Raw genomic sequence first — 22,596 nt, forward strand, 5'->3', positions numbered from 1 at the left:
CTTCAGGGGCGGACCAGGAGATGGGAGCCAATGCCGGGAGGGCAACCGCACAGCTCATTTACATAGAACACACAGCTGAAAACACTCAGACGACCAGGAAGGCAGCAGCCGTAACAATCTTGGAAAAGAACACAAGATTGAGTTTGTTTGCACTGACGTCATGTGTAAATACTACCCATATATACAGAGGGTAGTTGAGTCCTTTCCAGAACTGCAGTATGTTCTGCAAATGCGGCCATTTCTGTCAGTGATGCATGCGAAAGGTCACTCGGCAAAATGCGAGGTATAAATGTAAATGTAATGTTTTTTATCGTTTTTGGTTAATATGATATTTTAATGTCTAAACTGACATAATTCAATTTATTGTTAGTTATTCTCAGGGGGAGTGGAGTGGTCGCAACCAGGAAGGGGCAGGTATTGTTACGATTATTGTGATATGTCACGGTTGTAGTTTTGTATGTCTGGTTATGGGTGTTTTCCTCCATGTATATTGTCTGGTCCTTCTTCCTGTGTTTTTCCTCCCTGTCGTTAGTTTCCCTGGTGTGTCTAGTTGTCTGATTGTGTTCTTCTTCTTCTTCTTCTTCTTCTTCTTCTTCTTCTTCTTCTTCTTCTTCTTCTTTTCTTTAATGGCGAATCGCTTCCACTTGGAGCATATATCGCCACCTACTGTTGAGTTATTACATGTTCATTTTCGATCCTTTTCCTCAGACCAGTGCTTTTGAGGAATTTGAAGATCAGCTTGTTTGCTTCATTTCTTGATTTACTTTCGTATATTGACTTGAAATCCATGTCCTTGATGTTGAGTTGTTCCAGTGCAGTTTTCCGAATGAATCTTTGTCTGTTATAATCCGGGCGGCTAAAAAATACATGATGTATTGTCTCTGATTGTTGGAAACCATCCCAATTGGCATTTGGATGTTTTCCAATCAGATGCAGTGATGAGTTTAATCCAGAATGTCCCAATTTTATCCTGCTGTTAATGCTCTGTTCTCTTCTACTACTCCCCCAAGTGCTTCGTGTTCCTACTTCCCTTTGTATCTGGTATAAATGTCTTCCTTTGGTGTTACTGTCCCATAGTCTTTGCCATTGTTGCTTGATAACCACTTTTGTAAAAGATTTGACTTCTGCTCTACTGATGGGTAATCATAATATCAATCTGGTTTGCTTTTAAACCACATTTTGCCAGTTGATCCACTATTTAATTCCCTCTAATAGCCACATGCGCTGGAACCCACACAAATTGAACAACAATTCCCAGATGAACTAACCTAAACATGATGTGTAAAATTTCATATAAAATATCCTGACGACATTCTGAAGAGAAGTTGTCTATACAGTGCTGCACTGGAGTCAGAGCAAATGACCACTCGTATTGGCTGTATTTCCTCTACCCACTGAAATGCTAGAGAGATAGCCATCATCTCTACTGTATATACTGCAATGTGATCACTTGTACGCTTTCCCACTTTGACTTTTAATTCAGGAACATAAAATGCACAACTAGTTAGACCATTTTCTGGATTTTTGGATCCATCAGTAAATATTTTTATAAAGTGCCCATATTGTTCATGTGGAACAGTGTTCACATAAGCCTGTACATTGAATTTGTTTTTCATTGATTGTAACCATTTCAATAGTGATAAATCTACTATAGTTTGAGGTAGCAACCATGGTGGAACAGCTGATAATAACACCGTCGGACTAATATTCCATTCTTTAACTTTGAATTCCTTACATATTTCCGAAACACAAACACAAAAACTTTCTTTTTTAATTTTGTTACTTTCCCAACTTGTTTGTACAGTTTGTTTAGTAGGGTGAGTATCTTTATGGCCCTGTAGATTTGCCCAGTAATTAACAATTAACTGTTTTCTCCTCAAAGAAATTGGTATTTCTCCAACCTCTACCTGAAGTGCCGACACTGGTGTAGATCTTACTGCCCCACAGCATATCCTTAGTGCTTGTGCCTGGACTCTATCTAATTTTTGAAGAGAAGAATATGCAGCTGAACCATACACTATTAGTCCATATTCTATGGCTGATCTTATTAAGGCTGTGTATACGTTCCTCAAAGCAGCTTTATCAGCCCCCCACTTAGTGCCTGCCAAGCACCTCATAACATTTAAAATCCTTTTACATTTATCTACTACTTTATCAATGTGAGTACTCCATGTGACTCTCTCGTCCAACCATATTCCCAGAAATGTAAATGTCTTCACTTTCTTTAGATCTTGTCCATAAAGTTTTAACCTAACCTCCTCACCTATCCTTTTCCTCGTAAAAAATAAAGTTTCAGTTTTTTCCACCGACAATCTAAACCCCCATGTGAGAGACCAGCTTTCAATTTCCGTAATGGCTTCCTGAATCTTAGCTACAATATATTTTACATTTCTGCCCCTTTTTCAAATAGCTCCATTATCTGCAAAAAGTGACTTACCAATATCAGATCCTACTTGTGTATATATATCATTGATCATGATAGAAAATAAAAGAGGACTGATGACACTCCCCTGCGGGGTTACATTTTCAACTTCATGCCTTCGAGAATATGAATTGCCAACTCGGACTCTGATGGCACGGCCAAACAAAAAATCCATAATCCAATTATATCTATACCTCCCAGACCCATAATGTCCAGTTTTATTAATAATACTTCCTTCCACATCATATCGTAAGCTTTTTCCACATCAAAGAATACAGCTACAACACACTCCTTATTCACTTGGGCTTTCCGGACTTCAGACTCCAGGCACAGCAGTGGATCTAAAGTACTCTGCCCTCTTCTAAACCCACTCTGATAAGGAGTCATTAGTTCATTTTTCTCAATGTAGTATGTTAGCCTTTCTGTTATCATTCTTTCCATAACTTTACACAAGTGCGATGTCAGAGCTACAGTATAGGTCTATAACTGCCTGGACTGGTTCGATCTTTCCCAGGTTTTCTAATAGGAATAATGACTGACTCTTTCCATATTATTGGCAGCTTCCCTTTCTCCCAGATCTTATTGAACATCTCCAGCAGCTTTCCTAATGCAAAATCACTTAATTTGGTCAACATTATATAACATACATTATCTTTCCCAGGAGCAGTCATTTTACACTTACTTAATGCTCTTCTCAACTCTTGAATAGAGAAAGGTATATTTACAACACTCTGCGACGAATGTCTTTCTTCATATACATTAGGATGTTCATCTAACACTTCCTGCCTCCTGATCTTGCCTTCTTCTGTCAAATGTTCAGAAGAATGAACTTTGACAACATTTTTAACTAGAATTTCTGCCTTCTCCAAAGCACCAGTGGCAACTTCCCCTCCATTCTCTAACACTGGCAGGTTACTCTGCTGTCTTATTCCCCTCATCTTCTTAACCATTCCCCATACTTTATCTAATGGTGTAGTTCTGCCAATACTTGAAAAGAATCCTCTCCAACACTCCCTTTTTGCTCTTTTAACAATGTTACTTACCTGAGCTTGTGCCTTTTTATATTCTAATAAATTGTGTAATGAATGTGTCTTTCTTAGCTTTCCAAACAGCCTGATTTTGTTTCGGATTGCATCATTACATTCTTTGTTCCACCACGGTACCATCTTAACACATTTACTAAGTTTACCAGTTTTATTCCCAATAGTTTGATTAGCGCTTTTAATTATATTTGAAGTAAATTGCTCATTTATTTCATCAATACTTCCTGCCATATCAATCTGATCAAATTCATTATCACACAATTTAGCAAACATCTCCCAATTTGCTTTAGAAAAAGTCCATCTCATGATACCGTCTAGCTCCACCACATGACTTATATCAAACTTGATTATAATCGGAAGATGATCACTCCCAATACTGTTATTTGCCAATACTTCCCAACTGCTACTAGAAGCTAATTCACTTGTGACAAGAGTCAGGTCGATCGCAGACTCTGTTCCATCTCTAAAATTGAGTCTTGTACCTTGCCCATTGTTTAAACAAACGAATTCCTTTGCCTTCATTTAGTCCTCCACCACCTGTCCGTTGTAATCTGTTGATCTCCCTCCCCACATTGTATAGGCTAGTTGCACAAGATGGCGTCTATCAACTTCCGGCGGCTGGGTGTGAGCCCGAGTACTTCCGGTCTTCGGTGTGGAGTTGTTTGGGGAGTTATGTGGACTGTAGCTACTTAAAAATGCAGAGTGGCACATTAAGACTGAAGCAGTCTCATAGCTACTATTGGCAGGTGCAAGGCCAGCTCCTACTCACAGGGATGGAGTGGTGCGATTTTGTCGTTTTTGTGGAGGATGATATCCTTATACAGCGTATCTGCAGAGACTACGAGGTGGCTAAAACCATTAGGGAGAAAGGAGCTCATTTTTATTTGTATTTGTACATGGAGTGATATGCACTACACTACATTGGCAGGTTTGCCATCACTCACTGTAAAGCTATGCTGGGCAAACTCCTGGATTACATCTGTTCACTGATAAAGCAGAAAGTTGCAAGCAGCTATTGTCTGAGATCGCATGATGTAGTCTTGTTAGATGTGCCAAGAGTAAGGACTGTCTTAGGTAAGACAGCTTTTATGTGCACAGCTCCACTTGCTTGGAACAGTCTACGGCTAAAATTGAAATTGAGCAATTTTATTTCTGAATGTTTTTAAAGCACGTCTAAGTGAAATGCTTTCTGAAACTATGCGTATTTGTAAATGTTGATAAGTATGTAAATATGTTGCATGATATCCTCTAGTGTTTGTTTTTATGTTGTTTTATGTTTCATGTGGAACTTAAATTGCTGCAGGTCTCCCTTGTAAAAGAGATCTATGATCTCAAGGGACCAATCTGAATAAATAAAGGTTTGAAATGAAACATTAGTGTACCACACTACATCATATGTTATCATATTGTGGATTTATTATATTATGTATTGTCCTATGTTATTTTTGTGTGCATTTGTTTTAAGGTTATAATTCATTAGATATATATATATATATATTCATTAGCCGATTCTTTTGAAAATGGAAAATGAGCCAAACGCAGCAGCATTTGGATGCACTTCAACCAAAACCCAGGCAGTGATAAAGTGCACCATTTGTAAAGGCAAACTATTCTTTAAAGCAGGGTCAACAAATAATCTCCATCGCCACTTAAACACACAGTATCTAATATAAAGAGTTGCGTGAATTTCATTCAAGGCAAGACAACTTTATTTACTTAACACATACAGAGGGTAAATTCAAAGTAGTACATTCACTGACATGGATATGGCGCCACCTTGTGTCATGTTTACAAAGAAGATTATTGACATTAGGTCTGGCAATACAGTCAATCATTATCCTGGTGATTATTTAGCTTATTTTCCCTTCAAAGAGCCATAATTCCCATCACTAATTGCTGCCCAGGCTTTGCCCATGCTTTTACCAGCGGTCCGTTCTGGTAGTTGACCAGGAAGCAAGCCACATTGAAGAGCTCCTCAATGCTTCCACACACAGACAGTGGTATGGCTTTGTCAAATAGTTTGTTCTCTTTGACTCTTCTGATGCACCTCTCCACATGGACCCTCAGATGTGCAATGGATTGAGTCTGCCTGACATCCTCCCTGCTCATTTGGGTTTTTTTGTGCAGAAAGGCAGGCCGGTACACTTTACACTCAACCAGATTGTCATGTCTGGTGTGAGCAGGCTCACGACGCCAGACAGCTTGAAGCTCTCCCGGTCACTCATAGATCCTGCATACAGGCCAGACACAAATGTAATGGCACCATGTGGTGCCATGCCGATCAAGGCCTTGAATGTAGCATGCGACTTGTATGTCGAATACACCTCACTCTGCAGCAGGAGAGATGATGGAGTCTGGCAGAATACTTCAGTGCAGTCAAGCACCACTTGTGTGTCAGGGAAAGCTGAAAACTCTGGTGGAAGGTGAGCTCTGACAACTTCGCGTGGGATCCACAGACGTTTGCTTCCAAGCAGTTGGTAAAGGAAGTGTGTCCAGGTGGAAATAATTCTGGTGACTGTGGTGCGTTGAATGCCAAACCGTTCTGCTAGATCCCTCAGATGTAGGCCCACTGACAGGTGCATGAGGAACAGCAGCAGCTCATCTATAGGTGGAAGTTTCTGTGAAAACAAATAAGTGTTAGGCATACTGTAGATACTGTTATAGGGGAGACCGGGTACAGTTGTAACACATTTTCCTGGGGTTTGTTGTTATATTTACTAGTCGACACATTTTTCAAAATAGTAGTCGACTAGTCGTTACGTCATAATAAAGACACACAAAGAGAGGTGTACAACTGTATTTTCTATTGGAACTCATACAGAAACATTAAACACTGCATTTTAATTTGTGTTACATGGCTGAGTAAATAACAAACAGTAACTGGACTCACCAAAATCGACAGCAAAAAACTCTTGTTTACATAAATGCCACGTAAATCCAGTGCGCAACACTTTATTCGCTGTCCTCCACGATAACGTCCACCTTTCCATATTTTTGGTTTGGTTTGAACACCAACGCATCGACATGTGAGGGAAGGAGGCTTGACCGCTTTCGGGTGACAGTGTTGCCTGCCAGGGAAAAAACCCTCTCACTCGGGGTGCTTGTGGCTGGAATAGCCAGGTAGCTCCTCGAAAGTGGGGGAAGCGGTGCACGTTTTCTGCCCACCACTCCAGTGGATTATCCATTGTGGGGATATGCGGTTTCCGCTGGCAGTAATCCCGTAGCTCATCATCCGCATCACTGTTGACCCGTGTTTTCTTGCTGTTCGTTTGCCTCTGTTCAGTGCTGACGCCGGTCCGTTGCTCACTGGTGCTAGCATTACTGCTAGTGCTAGCTGTCGGCAGCGGGTGTCTCATCTTCAGATGGTTGCGCAAAGCAGATGCATTTGTATTGTACTTCAGTACAGCTGTACACAACTGACACTTCACTGTGGAGTTGGTTACATCTTCGTTGAAGTACTGCCATACATAAGAATGTCGGACGTGTTTTGGAGCATTTTGCAGCACCTCGTTTACCTCAATTTTTTTCACGACTAGTCGACTAGGGCCTACAGCGCCGACTAGTGGTAAAGGTAGTCGACTAGTCGACTAGTCGATTAGTTGGTGAAACCCCTAGTGTGTGTGTGTGTGTGTGTTTTGTGAGTGATGTGATGCACTTGTTAAACGGTGGTATAGTGCGCAGCGTCCATAATTATTAATAAACATCCATGCTTGTATGCTGCTTACCGTTGTTGATGGTTGAGAGGAATCCGAGCTGCTGGCAGAGGATGCCTTGGCATTGGTGATCCGCACCATCTTGGTGTTGGCTGCAGGCTCCACCAATTTCCAAAAGGTGAGGAAATGCTTGTATGTGGCAAATCTAAGAATGTAATATTGTTCATGTTAGACATAGTTTTGTTTCTTAAATTAGCTTCCCCAAATGAAAAGTGTTTATCAAACTAGTGGCCATAACAACATCCTGATAGCCTTATAAACTCTCTCTCTCGCTATCGTATGTATATCGCTAATGTTAGAAATTAAAATCAATGTTTTAATGGGGAAATGTAGTTTAAACATGCCGTCAGTTTTAATGCTCTTTTATACTGAAAAACCAGAAATTCTTGTGTACAAGCAGTTAAGCTTTTATTCTGAAAATCCTTCATCTACGGTTAGCATTTAGCATGTGGCTAATATACGATTTCCTAAAGAGGTGAATTTAGTAGCGAAATGACGTGGAGTGGTGAAAACCGAAGCCTACTGATTTAACGCTACAACTATAGATGTCGAGATACTACCATGCCGAATTTTAAATGAAGGTACAGTTTATTTGAATAAATTATTGTTTACAGACGAGAGTAGCATGTGACAACATCCGGAATGACCGGAAACCAAACGATCCGAGAAGTATTTTTTAGAGTATTGATTACAGCGTTTAGAATGTGTTGCATGAAAAGTGATGAAAGAGAATATGAGGAGAAAAGGCGTGTTAAGCATATATTGAATGTGAAAAGAACCAATCCTCTGTTTAAATGCAACAACGGACATTGGAGACGAGGCGAGCCGGCTGGCGGGGAGGAGCCAGCAGAGGATATATAACAGCACCGGAGGAGAGATCCAGGCTCTTCTCTTCCCTAACGAGGAGCGGATCACAGCTGTTTGTCTGACTGAACAATATAATGCTTGTGACCAATGTTGGAGATTTGGAGGATGTTGAAAACCAACCTCGTCTCCGCGTGTCGTTTGCTAAACTGGGTAAATTCGTTAAAAAGGAGGGATTAAGAAACACCAGAATACAAGTTAAACAATAATCCTGCTTTTAATGATATACAGTAACGATACAAAATACAAATACAAAGAAATCACGAAGCACTCTGCAGAGTACTCCGGGCTCAGGTTCTACCCCCCGTGTGAGACAGGTCTCAGGAACGGCCGGTGAAAAACAAGAGCGCGAACCAAAGGAAAACACAGTCTTTCATACTAAAACACAGGAGGAGGAGGTGTACGTGCTTTCCCCCAGAGGTCATCTTATTGGCAGAGACCAACACATGGCCTGTCGCACCCAATCAGTGCGACACAGCAGCTTGTAGCCAGCACACACACATCTCCTTTATGGCCCTTGGTCCCTGAGTCCATCTTCCCGCCTCCTGACTGCCACACACAAGTTAAAAGTATGTTTTAAGATATAGTTGTTATAGTTGGCTAAATATACGTAATACATGTTAATTACTTTCATATCAATAACAACGAGGAACACATTACCTATGCTCTTAAGCAGTATTAGAGATGCTTTTCAAATAGTCAAACTTCTCACAGGCTTACCTATAGCCCCTCCATTTGTTTGAGCTATTGTTCACATCTTTACTTCAAATAAAAGGTTTCACATTGTATATTTCCAGCTTCCTTTACACATACTGTTATTATTAACACAAAGTAACTAACCACACACCTCTATTGAAAACAAGTCGATTCCCCTGACAATTGACCTGCTGAACCTCTTCGGAATGTGTCCCTCCCCCACCTCTCTCGTCCCTGTCATAAAAACTGCTTCCATTTCATATAGAGTAATAAAAGATGTTTAAGCTAATTTCTCCACAATGTTTGTAGCCATTTAGTACCCACACATGAAAGAATAAGAACAGAGGTATAGTTGACCAGTAATCATGTAGCATTTATATTTACTTCAATGAAAACACATACACATCTGCTACAAGATTGTGTCACGCACCCCCTTCTTTTACGAGGGAAGCATTCCAGAGCCTTGGCCTGATTCCCAAATAAGGATGTCCCCTTCTCACCTCTCTCTCTAAACACAAGGAATTCACCTCAATATATTGGGGGAGGGAAAAGATACTTTGTCCCTTCTAATTCAACACACATGAATATATATAAGGTGACATTAAAAGGAATATACCAGATTGAACTTTCCTGTCATACCACGTTACTTTAATCCTTCAAATCATTCAAATAATCCTTCAATTCCCCCTTTTTGGTCTCGCATTAACGAGACCAACACACATAAGACATTTGAAACAAAACTACTGTCCTTCTTTAATACGGTGTCTGTCCCCCTTCATTAAACCCTTGAGAACAGAAAACAACCTCCAATGACAATGAAGAAACTATCAGAGTGAGAGCCTGAGTGCCAGACAGCAGCATCCTTGCGTGTTGTTGAATCATCAGGGGCCCCCCCCCCCTCAGCGGAATACGCCAACAAGGGCAGCTGATAGGGAGGGGGAGATGCGGCCTTTCCTTCAAAGGTGGAACTGATGAATCTGATCAGAGAGAAGTAGACTCCTCTGCTGCCTCGAGAAGTCCCCCAGCCCGCTGACGCCTCCTTCCAAGTCGTCTGCTGTAGGGATGTCCGCGAGGTCCTTCTCCTCCAGTCCGCTGATGCCTGCTTCCAAGTCGTCTGCTGTAGGGATGTCCGCGTTGACGATAGCCAGGTCCATCCTGATGTCCTCCAAGGTCCTAGCCGGAGTGTTCCTCGCCGCACACTGGCTCCAGTAGTACCAGATGTCCCCCTTTGCTCCTCGGCGGACGGCATGAGATGTCCTCTGGGTCACTCTGTAGAGGCCGGAGAACCTGGGGTTGAGTCACGTAGGCCTGACGAACTCCGCTGTGTCGGCCTCCTGCTCCTCGGGTCCCCCTTTTGGCGTCAGCAACCTGTGTGGAGAAATCTGATACCCACCCCTCACGTCTACGCTCAGTGCTTCTGGGCCCTCAGGTGTTTGACCCACCACTGGTAGGCCGCTTCAGAATTCTAATACTTGGCCTGTGTCAACAAACTAAACCCCAACATCTTCAGGTGAACTAAATAACATATCTCAATAGCTCTGAATTCCTGACAAGCATCTGTGTTATTATAAATGAAATCTTTGAGATCCCATTTAAAATCTAAATATAATATGAACTGCTAACGTCTCTGGTAATGGAACACACTAATGTTATGGATTAAAAACAACTAAAATCATGATACTGACAAAGTGAATAATTTCCAGGCGAGACTGCTTCTACCTGTCACTGCTTGGATATTATCAAGCTGAAAAATGAATACAGAAATCCAACATACTGTCATCAAATGTCTTTCTATTATGACTTTAAATTAAATGTACATCCCCATAATGATCTAAACAGTCTATGGCTTTTACTTCTTTACCAGGCTAGTTACAATATGTTGTCTAAATTAAATTCTATCTCATTACATTACTATGTTTTAACTTAGCTGTAATATGTTCTTTCTACATTTCAAACCTCAGTTACTTTAATACCTGTTGAAATATTACAAAATTGTTTTCATTATCACAGTTCACCTTCTCTGGTATTCTCATTCTGGAATTACCTCTCTCAGTAGCCCCTTGGCCACTGATTCTGCATCTGTGTTACCTGTTATAACTCAATCAATATTAGAAACATGTCAACATTAATCAAACATTATCTTATCCCCAGATAGGGAGCAGGTTAAATCTAAAACTGTCAATCAATGGTCAGATTGAACATCTGAGTTGGGGCGGCAGGTTTCTTCCAGTCCCTAAATGAAAATGTCCCACACTCCCCCTTTTTACACATGTAAACATGTGTAATAAAATCCTGTATGGGAAGAAAACCTTCAGGTAACCAGTGGTTATAAGAAAATACCAAACATCATTCACAAAAGTATATCCATCATTTTTCACAGTAAACACTCCAGGGAAAATAAGTGTTCATTTCCAGCTGGCAGTCCTAAAAGAAACAGGATCTTTAGATTTTAGTTTGAGTTTTACATTTGCAAACCGCCAACTCCTGTGGGAATTAGAAACGGGTCACATGTGCTTTTTTCCAAATGTGTGGAATTGTAGGAAACCTGTGTTTCCCATGGAGCTCCAAAATAATGTATTAGTCTAAAAACATGCTCGGTTAGTTATTGTTTTAGAATCATGCAGTTACACTGATCACATGCAGAAATTCATTCACACCCACACTGTCAGGTTGTAAAGTCAAGTTTGGTCAGCCCCAGAGTCAGTCATTGATAGTGCTTTTCTCAAGTCACACTGTCAGTCAGGGTCAAAGGTCATTTGGTCTCAGTTTCATTGGCCATGTGTCGTGCTCTGCAGAGACTTTGATATTTCAGCATAGGCCAGTATCCTTTGTCTACAAAAATCAGTCATATATGGAGCGCCATCATTTATCAATTCACGATTACCACCTTAAGTCAGATATCTCTAACTTGTCATCGGGACGGCTGCTTCCCACATTTCCTGCAACTTGGTACAAAACTCACTTCATAATAGTACTACTACTACTGCAATTTATTTACAACTAAGTAGTATTAAAATGTCTAATAAATCTAATTCAGAAACTTGTGTACATAACTATTATCTTAAGTCAAAACATTACTAGGATCTGTGTAGCTCTGCATTTCATAGCTCAATATACTCATTTATCTCCAATTCCGGTCTACTTAAAAACAATGTTAAACTCTTTAGCAGTGTGTGGAACCTTGGGTGTCCGAAAATGCAACCATCACCCTTTACTTTACCAAGGATTAAAAACAGTTTCCATCCTAAAGCCCTCCTATGGTAATAACTATGCCACAATGGTGAAATCAATATTGTAACAAATGAAATCACTGCTTTATTCACACATGAATAAAAATCTGTTGAAGAATGATTTATTAATATGATGGAAAGATTGAAGAATATGGTTCTACACTGTGCTACTCCAAAACACCCCCTGCTTAAAGTGTAGTGCATATTTCCCTCATGTCTCCCCCTTTAACCCTCAGTGTGTCTTTAGGATGATTTTCTCATTTTACATTAATAGTTTCCTCTTTACTGCTATTTTGAATTTACCAATCGATTAATTCATGGTTAATACCTCTTTTTATCTTTACTTATTTATCAAGTCAATTCAAGTTCTTTAAATGTGGTGTCTTCTATGTGCGTTTTGTGAATAAGTGTGTTTATGTGTAAACTCACTCATTCCCGTTGTCCTTTTCTCCTCCCCTGGTTGTCTCAAGCCGTGACCCCGACCTCCTCACTTCAAATCGACTATGCCAACTCCTCTGATTCTGTCTTCTCTTCAGTCCATCAGCTCTTGAATCCATCCGCTGTAACTGTTTTAGGCAGCCTTTGGCCCAGTCACATCTGCAGCCCACATCATGCCACTGTTCTTTGCACTGCTTTGCATTTCATCTCCCCTTTACAGTCTCTCTGCTGCTTCATGGAGGGCGGATTCTGCTCTCATGTCCCCCACTCTGCTCCTGTGCCAAATCTCGTGGCTCAGCTTCATGCCCTGTCTGAGGGACTGATGAGAGTATTTCTGTATGTCAGCAAGCGGTTTGGTTCTGGATGCCTCAGGTGGAGACGGTTCAGCTCCGGTTCTCTGTCTGTTTGATGGAGAAGGAGGAGCCTCCTTTTGGGTTGGGTCTTTTGTCTGCTTGGAGGGACGGGGTCGTAGCCTTTCTAACTCAGAGGGGGAGTCCAGGTCCCGGGACGCATTATCCATAAGAAATCTAGCACACTGAGATTGAATTAATCCAACCCTTTCCACTCTGTCTCTTTCTAATCATACTATCTGTCTTAGTTGCTAAATGCCATCTAAACAACACCATTAATGTCTACTAATGATATTACAAAAACTCCCTCTATAAATTGTTTCATCCATTGTTACATATCTACCCAACCTGACTCTTCCAGGAAACCATTTTCTTCCATAAATTGAAATACCTGTTTCAAGCATCACATATTTCACACACTACGAAAGAACATCTCCATACTTTCTCCAATATTTTAAATCCCAGTGTTACTTAGAACAATAGTAAACCTGCAGAGCACACTGATCAGATCACAGTAATATAATTTGACTCAAGTGTAGGCCTATGTCTACTTTCCATTTTACTTATTACTTTTGGTGAATATTTATTTATATTGTCTGAATTCATTGTCTATGATGTGCAAAAAGTTAGAGTATAAAAATGTGTTCTTCTCAATGTATTTACACTCCACGGATTCTTGAGTTTACTCATCTCCTGGTGTTGTCGTTCCTAAAAATGTTAGCAAACACAAAACTCCCACTACAACATGTATAGATAAATTGATCTAGCAAAATGAACTCTTTTCTAATTCAAAATGTGACAAAAGAACAATGATTTGTCTTTCAGAAGATGGTGGTCTAACAGAATGACTCTTGACCTCATGGGGTCAAATAGATTTAGCCATGAGGCGGCTGACTTTAAAATGAACTGGGACAAAGAAACCACATGCATGTGGGTACATTATAGTCTAGAAATATAACACAAAACAACACTACTTAAAAATAATAACAATTCAAATGACTTCTGGTGAAAAGCATGAAGAACAAAACAACTTAATCTACTCTCAATGTTCATGTACACCATCACTGTGTATTTAATCAGTAGTTACCAGTTGTATCCTTAATCAAACTATTTCACCATCTTCACTTATTTTAGGTTACTCATTCAACAATATGACATTCTCCCGAATAGTAGTTAACTTTATATAACCTGTACTCTCTCTACTCTTTCAAACCGTCTCATTTCTCCTGTCTTTCTCTCTCACTGCGCCCTGCAGCTGCCTCCGCTCCAGCCCCTCACAAATCACCCCTTTGTGAAACTGTGTGAGATGGCTGGAGCAAAACCTCGTGCAGGACCTCTGTCATGCTTAAACATGAACAGATTCCCTCTGACTGACACATTTACAAAAACCTTATTTTTACTGTCTACTTCTTCTTCATAAACTAAAAAACACCATTGTGGTGAATCGTTTACGTTTTCCGTTTCCTATCTACTTTAAACAACCATCAACTGAGAGTAACTGTATATGATAACAACTCCTAAATAACCTCACAATATATATATTTCTTCCAATGAGTTCGTTATTTCATGTCTAACAAATGTTCCTCTTTCCATGTCGTATTCTAGATGGAAAAATCCACCTATCATATTTAATTTGAATAAAACCTTAACTTTAATGTACTTCATATTCTCAGTAAATCTCTTTTTACTTTCCCCTAAGGTTACTGTATGTAACATAATTTTCCTTGAAGTATAATTAAGTACAATCCTTAGTTAATGACAAATACCATGAAATTCACAACGCAATGCAACGGTATCAATCAGTTGTCAAAGACTATATTTAAACAACAGCAAATCATTGTTTATTCATTTCAATATATCTACCACTTCAAATCACACCTTGATCTGTTAATTTTCTATGTATTTCGCTCCAACTTCAGATCACTAGAGACAAAAGCAAGCAGACACCCTCCGGGCCGCTGCTGCTCTCGAGAGGAAAAAGGGTGGGGGGAACTCTCACAGACAAATACTGACACCCCCTTCTCTCTCCCCTGCTGTAGCTCTCAGCCTCTCCTTTGGAAAAGGGGGGCTTCTTTCAACAATTAACACTTCTGCTATCCTTTTATTCAATTTTTTTTTGCTTGAACCCACTGTCCTCGTAAGCTCTCAACTCACGCTCCTCTCGTTAAAATTTTCCCTTCATTATGACTTCGTATCTATTCATCTGACTTAGGCTGTTTCTGTTACCAGTCAATATTCACAGACTTCATATCTATTGATCTGACTTACTGTCCTTGTTACCAGTAAATATTCACAGAAAAAATGTTCCCCGTACAGTCTATTCAGCAACCCCCACAGAACAAAGGATTAATGAGGTCCGGTCACTTCAAAATTGCTTTTTGAAGGTTGCGTTACTCTCCTTTGGATTTTACTTATAACTCAACTTCGATTCCTATGAACCTAAGAATTGTTATTCAGATTCGTCTCCTGGATGCCGTCTGAAAACGGTCACTGGACGTCCCCCAACGAGTCTTCAGCCGTCTCCTTTCTGAAAAAAGTACGGGGCCTTTCACCTTCGTCTTACATACCTCGTTGATTCACTTTTATGTTATATAACTTTCCTACCTATCTAAAATATGTATTTGTACATTCCACCGCAACAACTATGACACCGGAATATGTCTCTGACAACTCTAAAATTTAGTTTAGCCAATTACAGACCTTCGATAGAAACAGGCTTGTCTGCTCACCTTTCAATTGTAGGATCCCCGTTTTAGTTGTCAGAGATTATTCTAGGCCTTCTCCGGACCATTCGTCCGCTTGCCGCTGGTGGTCTCTTCCCCGAAAACACCCCACTCAGACACGTCGGGTCACCACTTGTTGGAGATTTGGAGGATGTTGAAAACCAACCTCGTCTCCGCGTGTCGTTTGCTAAACTGGGTAAATTCGTTAAAAAGGAGGGATTAAGAAACACCAGAATACAAGTTAAACAATAATCCTGCTTTTAATGATATACAGTAACGATACAAAATACAAATACAAAGAAATCACGAAGCACTCTGCAGAGTACTCCGGGCTCAGGTTCTACCCCCCGTGTGAGACAGGTCTCAGGAACGGCCGGTGAAAAACAAGAGCGCGAACCAAAGGAAAACACAGTCTTTCATACTAAAACACAGGAGGAGGAGGTGTACGTGCTTTCCCCCAGAGGTCATCTTATTGGCAGAGACCAACACATGGCCTGTCGCACCCAATCAGTGCGACACAGCAGCTTGTAGCCAGCACACACACATCTCCTTTATGGCCCTTGGTCCCTGAGTCCATCTTCCCGCCTCCTGACTGCCACACACAAGTTAAAAGTATGTTTTAAGATATAGTTGTTATAGTTGGCTAAATATACGTAATACATGTTAATTACTTTCATATCAATAACAACGAGGAACACATTACCTATGCTCTTAAGCAGTATTAGAGATGCTTTTCAAATAGTCAAACTTCTCACAGGCTTACCTATAGCCCCTCCATTTGTTTGAGCTATTGTTCACATCTTTACTTCAAATAAAAGGTTTCACATTGTATATTTCCAGCTTCCTTTACACATACTGTTATTATTAACACAAAGTAACTAACCACACACCTCTATTGAAAACAAGTCGATTCCCCTGACAATTGACCTGCTGAACCTCTTCGGAATGTGTCCCTCCCCCACCTCTCTCGTCCCTGTCATAAAAACTGCTTCCATTTCATATAGAGTAATAAAAGATGTTTAAGCTAATTTCTCCACAATGTTTGTAGCCATTTAGTACCCACACATGAAAGAATAAGAACAGAGGTATAGTTGACCAGTAATCATGTAGCATTTATATTTACTTCAATGAAAACACATACACATCTGCTACAAGATTGTGTCACGCACCCCCTTCTTTTACGAGGGAAGCATTCCAGAGCCTTGGCCTGATTCCCAAATAAGGATGTCCCCTTCTCACCTCTCTCTCTAAACACAAGGAATTCACCTCAATATATTGGGGGAGGGAAAAGATACTTTGTCCCTTCTAATTCAACACACATGAATATATATAAGGTGACATTAAAAGGAATATACCAGATTGAACTTTCCTGTCATACCACGTTACTTTAATCCTTCAAATCATTCAAATAATCCTTCACCAACCCGCGCCTTTTTTTTAATGAAAGTACCCAATTTCACTTTCACAGAGACTCCATTTAGTCTCCTTTTAAAGCTTCTCTCCTGGACGGGAGAATAACGAACACAGTTTACACTAACTCCCCAAACAACTCCACACCGAAGACCGGAAGTACTCGGGCTCACACCAAACCGCCGGAAGTTGATAGACGCCATCTTGTGCAACTAGCCTATTATGTGCATTAAAATCACCACATCATATTATTTCATTTCCTTGGCAAAGACTGTCTAATTCCTCTATGTTGAGTTTATTACATGGATTATAAAAATTCAGGACACTAATTTTCCTTTTATTAATCCAAACTTCTACACCCACTATTTCTAAATCATGACTGTTCTTAAATGTTAGCCTACTATAAGACATGACTTCTCTGATAAAGATTGCACATCTCCTTCCCTGGCCATCATTTCTATCCTGTCTTATAGCAGTATATCCCCCAATTATGAAGTCCAAATGAGTCTTCAGCCATGTTTCTTGAATACAAATAACGTCTGGTTTTTCTTTTAACTGATATATATATAGGTCTTGAATTCTTGTCCATTTCCAATAAGGCTTCTAGCATTCCATTGCAGAATGAGAAAAAACATTCATCTATTCACTAATCTGTGAATGATCATTATTGGGAGCTAGCATATCAATTATCATTTCAACGGTTATATCCTTTATCCCCAAAAATTCACCTGCTGCTTCCACTATTGTTTTCAGTCTTGACCTCTTTTTTGTTTGTTGTAAAGCAACATTCACCACTTTTCCAATAAAGGCCACAAATTTCACAAATTTCACCTTCCACAATCAATGGATCCTCTCCTATCACACACTTATGTGAACACTTTGTGGAGCTTTCCTTTGCCTGTGGGAGTTTGGGAAAATCTTTTGAAGAGAACATACTTGCTGCTACTTGGGATTTCCTAGCTATGTTTCGTGAAACCTTTTCTGTTGCTTCAGCATATGAGACTTTATTTTGCACTTTGTATCTCTGCACCTCCTTGGCCATTTTCTACACTTCGCAGCCCTGATACACAGCACTATGTTCCCCACCACAGTTACAACATTTTTCCTTAGCACCTGAAGTACAACTACCATATTCATGTTCCCCCGCATATGTTGGACACCTGGGCTTAGTTGCTTTGCACTTGTCTACCACATGCCCAAACCTTTGGCACTTAAAGCACCGCAGAAGTTTAGGGATGAATTCTCTTACTGGAAAGCTCATGCAACCGATCATTATCTTCTGTTGAATTGTTTCTTCAAACTGAAGAAGAACAGACAAACTATCCACTATCTTACCTTGATACCTAGTAGGAAGACGCTTAACTACAGTCACTTTCCCCCCTTTAATTTCCTTCTTGAGTTCTTCTATGCCTATTTCTATGGGAACTCCACTGATAACTCCAAGTATCTTCCAATTTGCTCCAGGAACATGGCATTTAATTCGAACTTCATTCAGGGTCTTCATTTTCAGTAACTTTTCCTGTTGTTTTGCATTAATCAATTCAACCAACATCCGTCCTTTGCTAAGAAATCTTGCTTGTTTTATCGATCCAATTTCTTTGTGAATTGCTTAAGTCAGGGCCAGCTGGATGTAGCTTAGCTGCGGATTGCTCACCAAACTCCACAATCACTTTCCACTCTTCATTCTCAATCCTTTTCTTTACTTTCTTCAATTCATTCTGCGAAACAGATTCACTAAGACTGTCACTTGACATGTCTATCTTCTTTCTTGAAGTCTTTTTCCTTACTTCATTCCATCCTCCTTCAGATGCACTTTCCATATCCTCCTCTCCAGGACTCAAAGACGCCATTCCACCAGCTGCTCTCAATTTCGCACTCACGTCAACGTTCACTCCAATCTCCGTCTACTCAGTCTCAGACCAGGCCAATCGGTCAGTCATCCTGATTGTGTTCACCTGTCGCCCTTGTGTTTCTCCTCCCCTGCCCGGCTGTTTCTCGTCTTGTGATTACCCCTCCCTGTATTTAGTCTTGTCTCTTCCTGTGTTCAGTGTTGGTTCGTCTTTTGTTGGTGACTGAATTCAACGGTGAGTGTTCTGTTTGTCCAAGTTATTTTCATTATCCTTGAAATAAAGGTTAATCAGAGTTATCTGCATTTAGGTCCTGCTTCCTTCACTCAACCGTAACAGGTATGTTACAATGATATTCTTTCGGTAATACAAAAAAAAAAGAAGTAAGTATTAAGTTTCTGTTTCAAATTGCTCTAGGTTTGACTGTAGGAGAGGAAGTGGAGGCTGTCAATTCATACCTCTCTCGTGTGGCAACGACCACAAAATACATGTCCAAAGCAAGTGAGTAGTTGTTTTAACATCTTATTGTGGCTCAAGTACAATTCTAAAAAGTAAAACAATATGTTTCAGGACGTACTGACATGATAACGATACATGCTCGTGGATGGAACTTGAGGAAGAAGCAGAACTTGCACAGATACCTGTCTCAACGATATGTGAAGGTAATTTTGTCATGTAATTGAATAGCTTTTTTTCCCAATATACAATACAACAATGTGCATACGTTTTGGCTGCAACTCTTTTCTTAAACATAGACTGAATATATTCGGTTGCTCAACAACAGCTCAGTGAAAATGTTTTGACGGTCATGCACTGATGTCGGTCAAACTATTTTTGATGCTTTGATGTCCTCGTCAAGTCCTGTGAATGTGTTCATTGATGACCTAAAGTATCTGCTCATTTTGAATGAGGCTGAAACTTCTAACTGCTACTATAACAACTCAAATTGAACAGCCTACTTTAGTGACAAAGAAAACACTAGTGGTAGGTGTTTTCTGACAATGATACAAATGTAATATATAACATTTTCAGACCAAGAAAAGGACTGATGAAATGGACAAAGACATTTAAAACTTGCAAACAAAACTGCAGACAACAGAGGAGGGAATGAAGCAGTGGGTGAAGGAGGTTGAGGAGTGGGCTGCATCAAGTAAGATTTTTCCTGTAGCTACAACATATTAACTGTCAACTGTTAGTTGACATTTTACATTTAAGGAAATTGTGCTAATTGACAATTGAATGTGTACATTAAGGTCCAAAGTCCACCAAATGCCAGGATCAACAGGGGCTGCACTGGGTCATGGAGGGCCTCGCCCTCAGAATCAAACAGCGGGAAATTGAGCTGTACAGAACCATAGGTGTGTTATTATTATTGTTATTGTATTATTTTTGAAATAACGCTTCTCTTGTCACTTTCACGGTTAGAGTAATTTGTGGCATGTTCGGAGTAAGAGAACAACTTATTTTGATATTTTTTACGTTTGCACTTCCTGTCATTTATAGACAATAACAAAGACCACAAGCCCAAACGGGATGTCATTGCAAAGAACAAGCGGAAACTGGAGGAGGCGATTGCAGCTTACAACAACCTTGTGCCAGAAACAGAGGCTGTTGATACAGCAGATGCAGTCCTAAGTCAAGACTTCCCTATTTGGCCATGGGATTCTGGTATATGCATTTTTCTGCACTTAACAAAGCGGGTATTTTTATATCTTTGCTGTTTTTTTATACTGTTTTTGTTTGACATGATCAGTCATGCAGTCTATTTAAATCTTCCACACAATTTTCCATATGCTATTTTGTCACTTGTTCTTAAGGAGTAATACGTTTTAGTTTATTAACAACGATGGAAGTTTGTTTTCATTACTTTTAAAGAAACAGAAACCTAATCACTTCGTTATAGCATCCACAGTCCCTCTCGAGACAAAGAAAATGGCCTTTGACAAAGTCATGCTGCTCTCTCGATGAAGAACCATTGCCGCTATCTGACAGGATCTTCAAGAGCTGTGCAAAGAGAGATCCAGCAGATTGAGAAGGACCTGTGTAAACAGAGTAGGTATTTCACTGGAATATAATGATCATTATCAATATAATATTAACCCTTTCCTCCTTTTTAGGCTGTCCTTTTGCCATGTCCTTGGAAGCATATGAGGGGCTGAAGGATTTATTGAAAAAAAGGCTCCAGGAGATGGAGAAACAAATGGAGGAGGCATTCAGCACATACAGGTGAGTATTTATTTGGGAGAAATACACTGGATTCAGTTCTTGTTTTGAGTAGAATTAATTGAATTGATGATTGATTGATTGCAATCTATCTACACTTGATGCGCATATAGATTGAATGGAAACAATGCCACATTAATAACTTCACATCAACATAAAACAACATTGATGTTACATATGTGTATTCTTATATGTAGAAATCCTTCACTATTGCTTGTATATACGACTGAAAGAATATTCTTGATAATCCATCAAATGTCTGGAGACAGACTGCAAAATATTTATTGACATTTTTAAATGGATTGAACATTTTCTGGTACAGGACATAAATACTCCATACCAGACTCTACAACATAAAACAAACAGACCATATACAGTATATACATTGAGTTAATTGTACATACTTACTTACTGTATATATATCGGGTCCAACACTTACAGAACATTAGATGAAGATTTTAGTACTCTTGATATGTTTTAGTTGTTTACATTTATGCAAGTTAATGTAATGTTTACTTCAACATTCCTTAATGTTACCTTGAAGGTATTTAAACAATTTAGATTTGTCTAATGTGAAACTTTCCAATGCTGTCGGTACATAAAGACTAAGAACCTGGATACTAACCATGACAATAAATAATGTTTTTATATGCAGGAATGTTTTGATGGACCCCACTGCCCTATAGGAGGAAGACAATGAAGGAGAGGAGGAAGTGTGGGATGCGGAGATCTGTATCACCCTTGATGACACTGATTCCTCTGATGATGAGAAGCAAGATTAGCCTCTTCCACTACACTAGGATGCCAACGTCCTCGGCCGACTTTCCTATCTTGACAGGTTAAAAGGTTAAAGGTTGATGTTCCAGGCAAAAACGTGCATAGTAAAGTGTAATGGTTTGTTTGTTGTTGATGTAAGCATTATGACTGAATAAGAGCACACTGTTTGATTATTTGTTTTTATCTTCTGTCAGAATAAGTATTGCTATTGTTTTAAATAGTATATCTTTTAACAGCCAGAATTATTTCTGGAAAATGGTGAAGGTTTGTTTAAGAGAAGGCTGTTCCTGTAATGAGAGTTTACATTTATGCTACATTGAAGGGTGGAATTGACTACACATCTTCAGAAACATAATTTGCTTCATATATAACTCATAGCAAAATTTTAACCATTAAGAAAAGCCAACTCCATTTAAAAACCCAGTTAACAAACACTAGGTAAAGTATTTTCCTTCAGTAATGAAGATGTAATTCCAATGTAGACACACCTGGGGTCGCTGTTCTGTCTGTTAGGCTGAGCCATGCATTGTCTGGACTGTAAAAGGGACGAAGAAGACGATGTGATAAATAAAAAGATAAAACACTGGCATGTAATTTACGTTAGAGTACATTTTATGGTTTTGAATAAGCCACAGTGCCTTAATGTACCAGCGAAAGAGGCTGTTTGGATGATAACAATTTAAAAGTGTGTACTGTTGTCATGACATGAAACGACTACAAACAATATGGTGATTATTTACCCATTAACCAGCATAATTACGGATTTGGTAAACTGAACAGTGAGCCGCCAGCCCGAAAATAAGTTTGCTCCAAAATGATATGAACAAATTACTATTATCAGCAAGACAAATGGCAAATAT

At 39.7% G+C, this 22,596-nt stretch overlaps 1 protein-coding gene and 2 long non-coding RNA genes across 6 annotated transcripts; 1 reads left to right on the top strand and 2 right to left on the bottom strand.

Annotated features, from left to right (window-relative positions):
- Positions 1-22,228, top strand: LOC307029820 (uncharacterized protein). Of its 4 annotated transcripts, XR_013805414.1 has the most exons (11): positions 1-283; positions 371-414; positions 19,047-19,075; positions 19,154-19,237; positions 19,307-19,398; positions 19,769-19,886; positions 19,990-20,094; positions 20,240-20,404; positions 20,640-20,788; positions 20,854-20,962; positions 21,615-22,228. XR_013805414.1 is itself a non-coding variant. In XM_079665904.1 (10 exons), the coding sequence occupies exons 6-10, from the start codon at positions 19,844-19,846 to the stop codon at positions 21,643-21,645; spliced, it is 453 nt and encodes a 150-aa protein (XP_079522030.1). In that variant the 5' UTR covers positions 1-283; positions 371-414; positions 19,047-19,075; positions 19,154-19,237; positions 19,307-19,398; positions 19,769-19,843; the 3' UTR covers positions 21,646-22,228. The 4 variants fall into 4 exon arrangements, 2 of the variants coding, with proteins under 2 accessions (XP_079522030.1, XP_079522029.1); XM_079665904.1 differs by lacking the exon at positions 20,640-20,788; XR_013805415.1 differs by lacking the exons at positions 1-283; positions 371-414 and having other exon boundaries at positions 19,039-19,075.
- LOC307030577 lies at positions 8,241-11,842 on the bottom strand. The gene is made up of 2 exons (XR_013805698.1): positions 8,763-11,842; positions 8,241-8,591 (listed from the first exon to the last, which is right to left on the bottom strand). It is a non-coding gene; the product is annotated as an uncharacterized lncRNA (long non-coding RNA).
- LOC307030272 lies at positions 15,721-16,870 on the bottom strand. The gene is made up of 2 exons (XR_013805602.1): positions 16,243-16,870; positions 15,721-16,071 (listed from the first exon to the last, which is right to left on the bottom strand). It is a non-coding gene; the product is annotated as an uncharacterized lncRNA (long non-coding RNA).
- Positions 22,229-22,596: the final 368 nt, after the last annotated feature.

The sequence above is a fragment of the Notothenia rossii genome (genome assembly GCF_949606895.1).
Source record: "Notothenia rossii genome assembly, chromosome: 2".
Classification (NCBI taxonomy): Eukaryota; Metazoa; Chordata; class Actinopteri; order Perciformes; family Nototheniidae; genus Notothenia; species Notothenia rossii.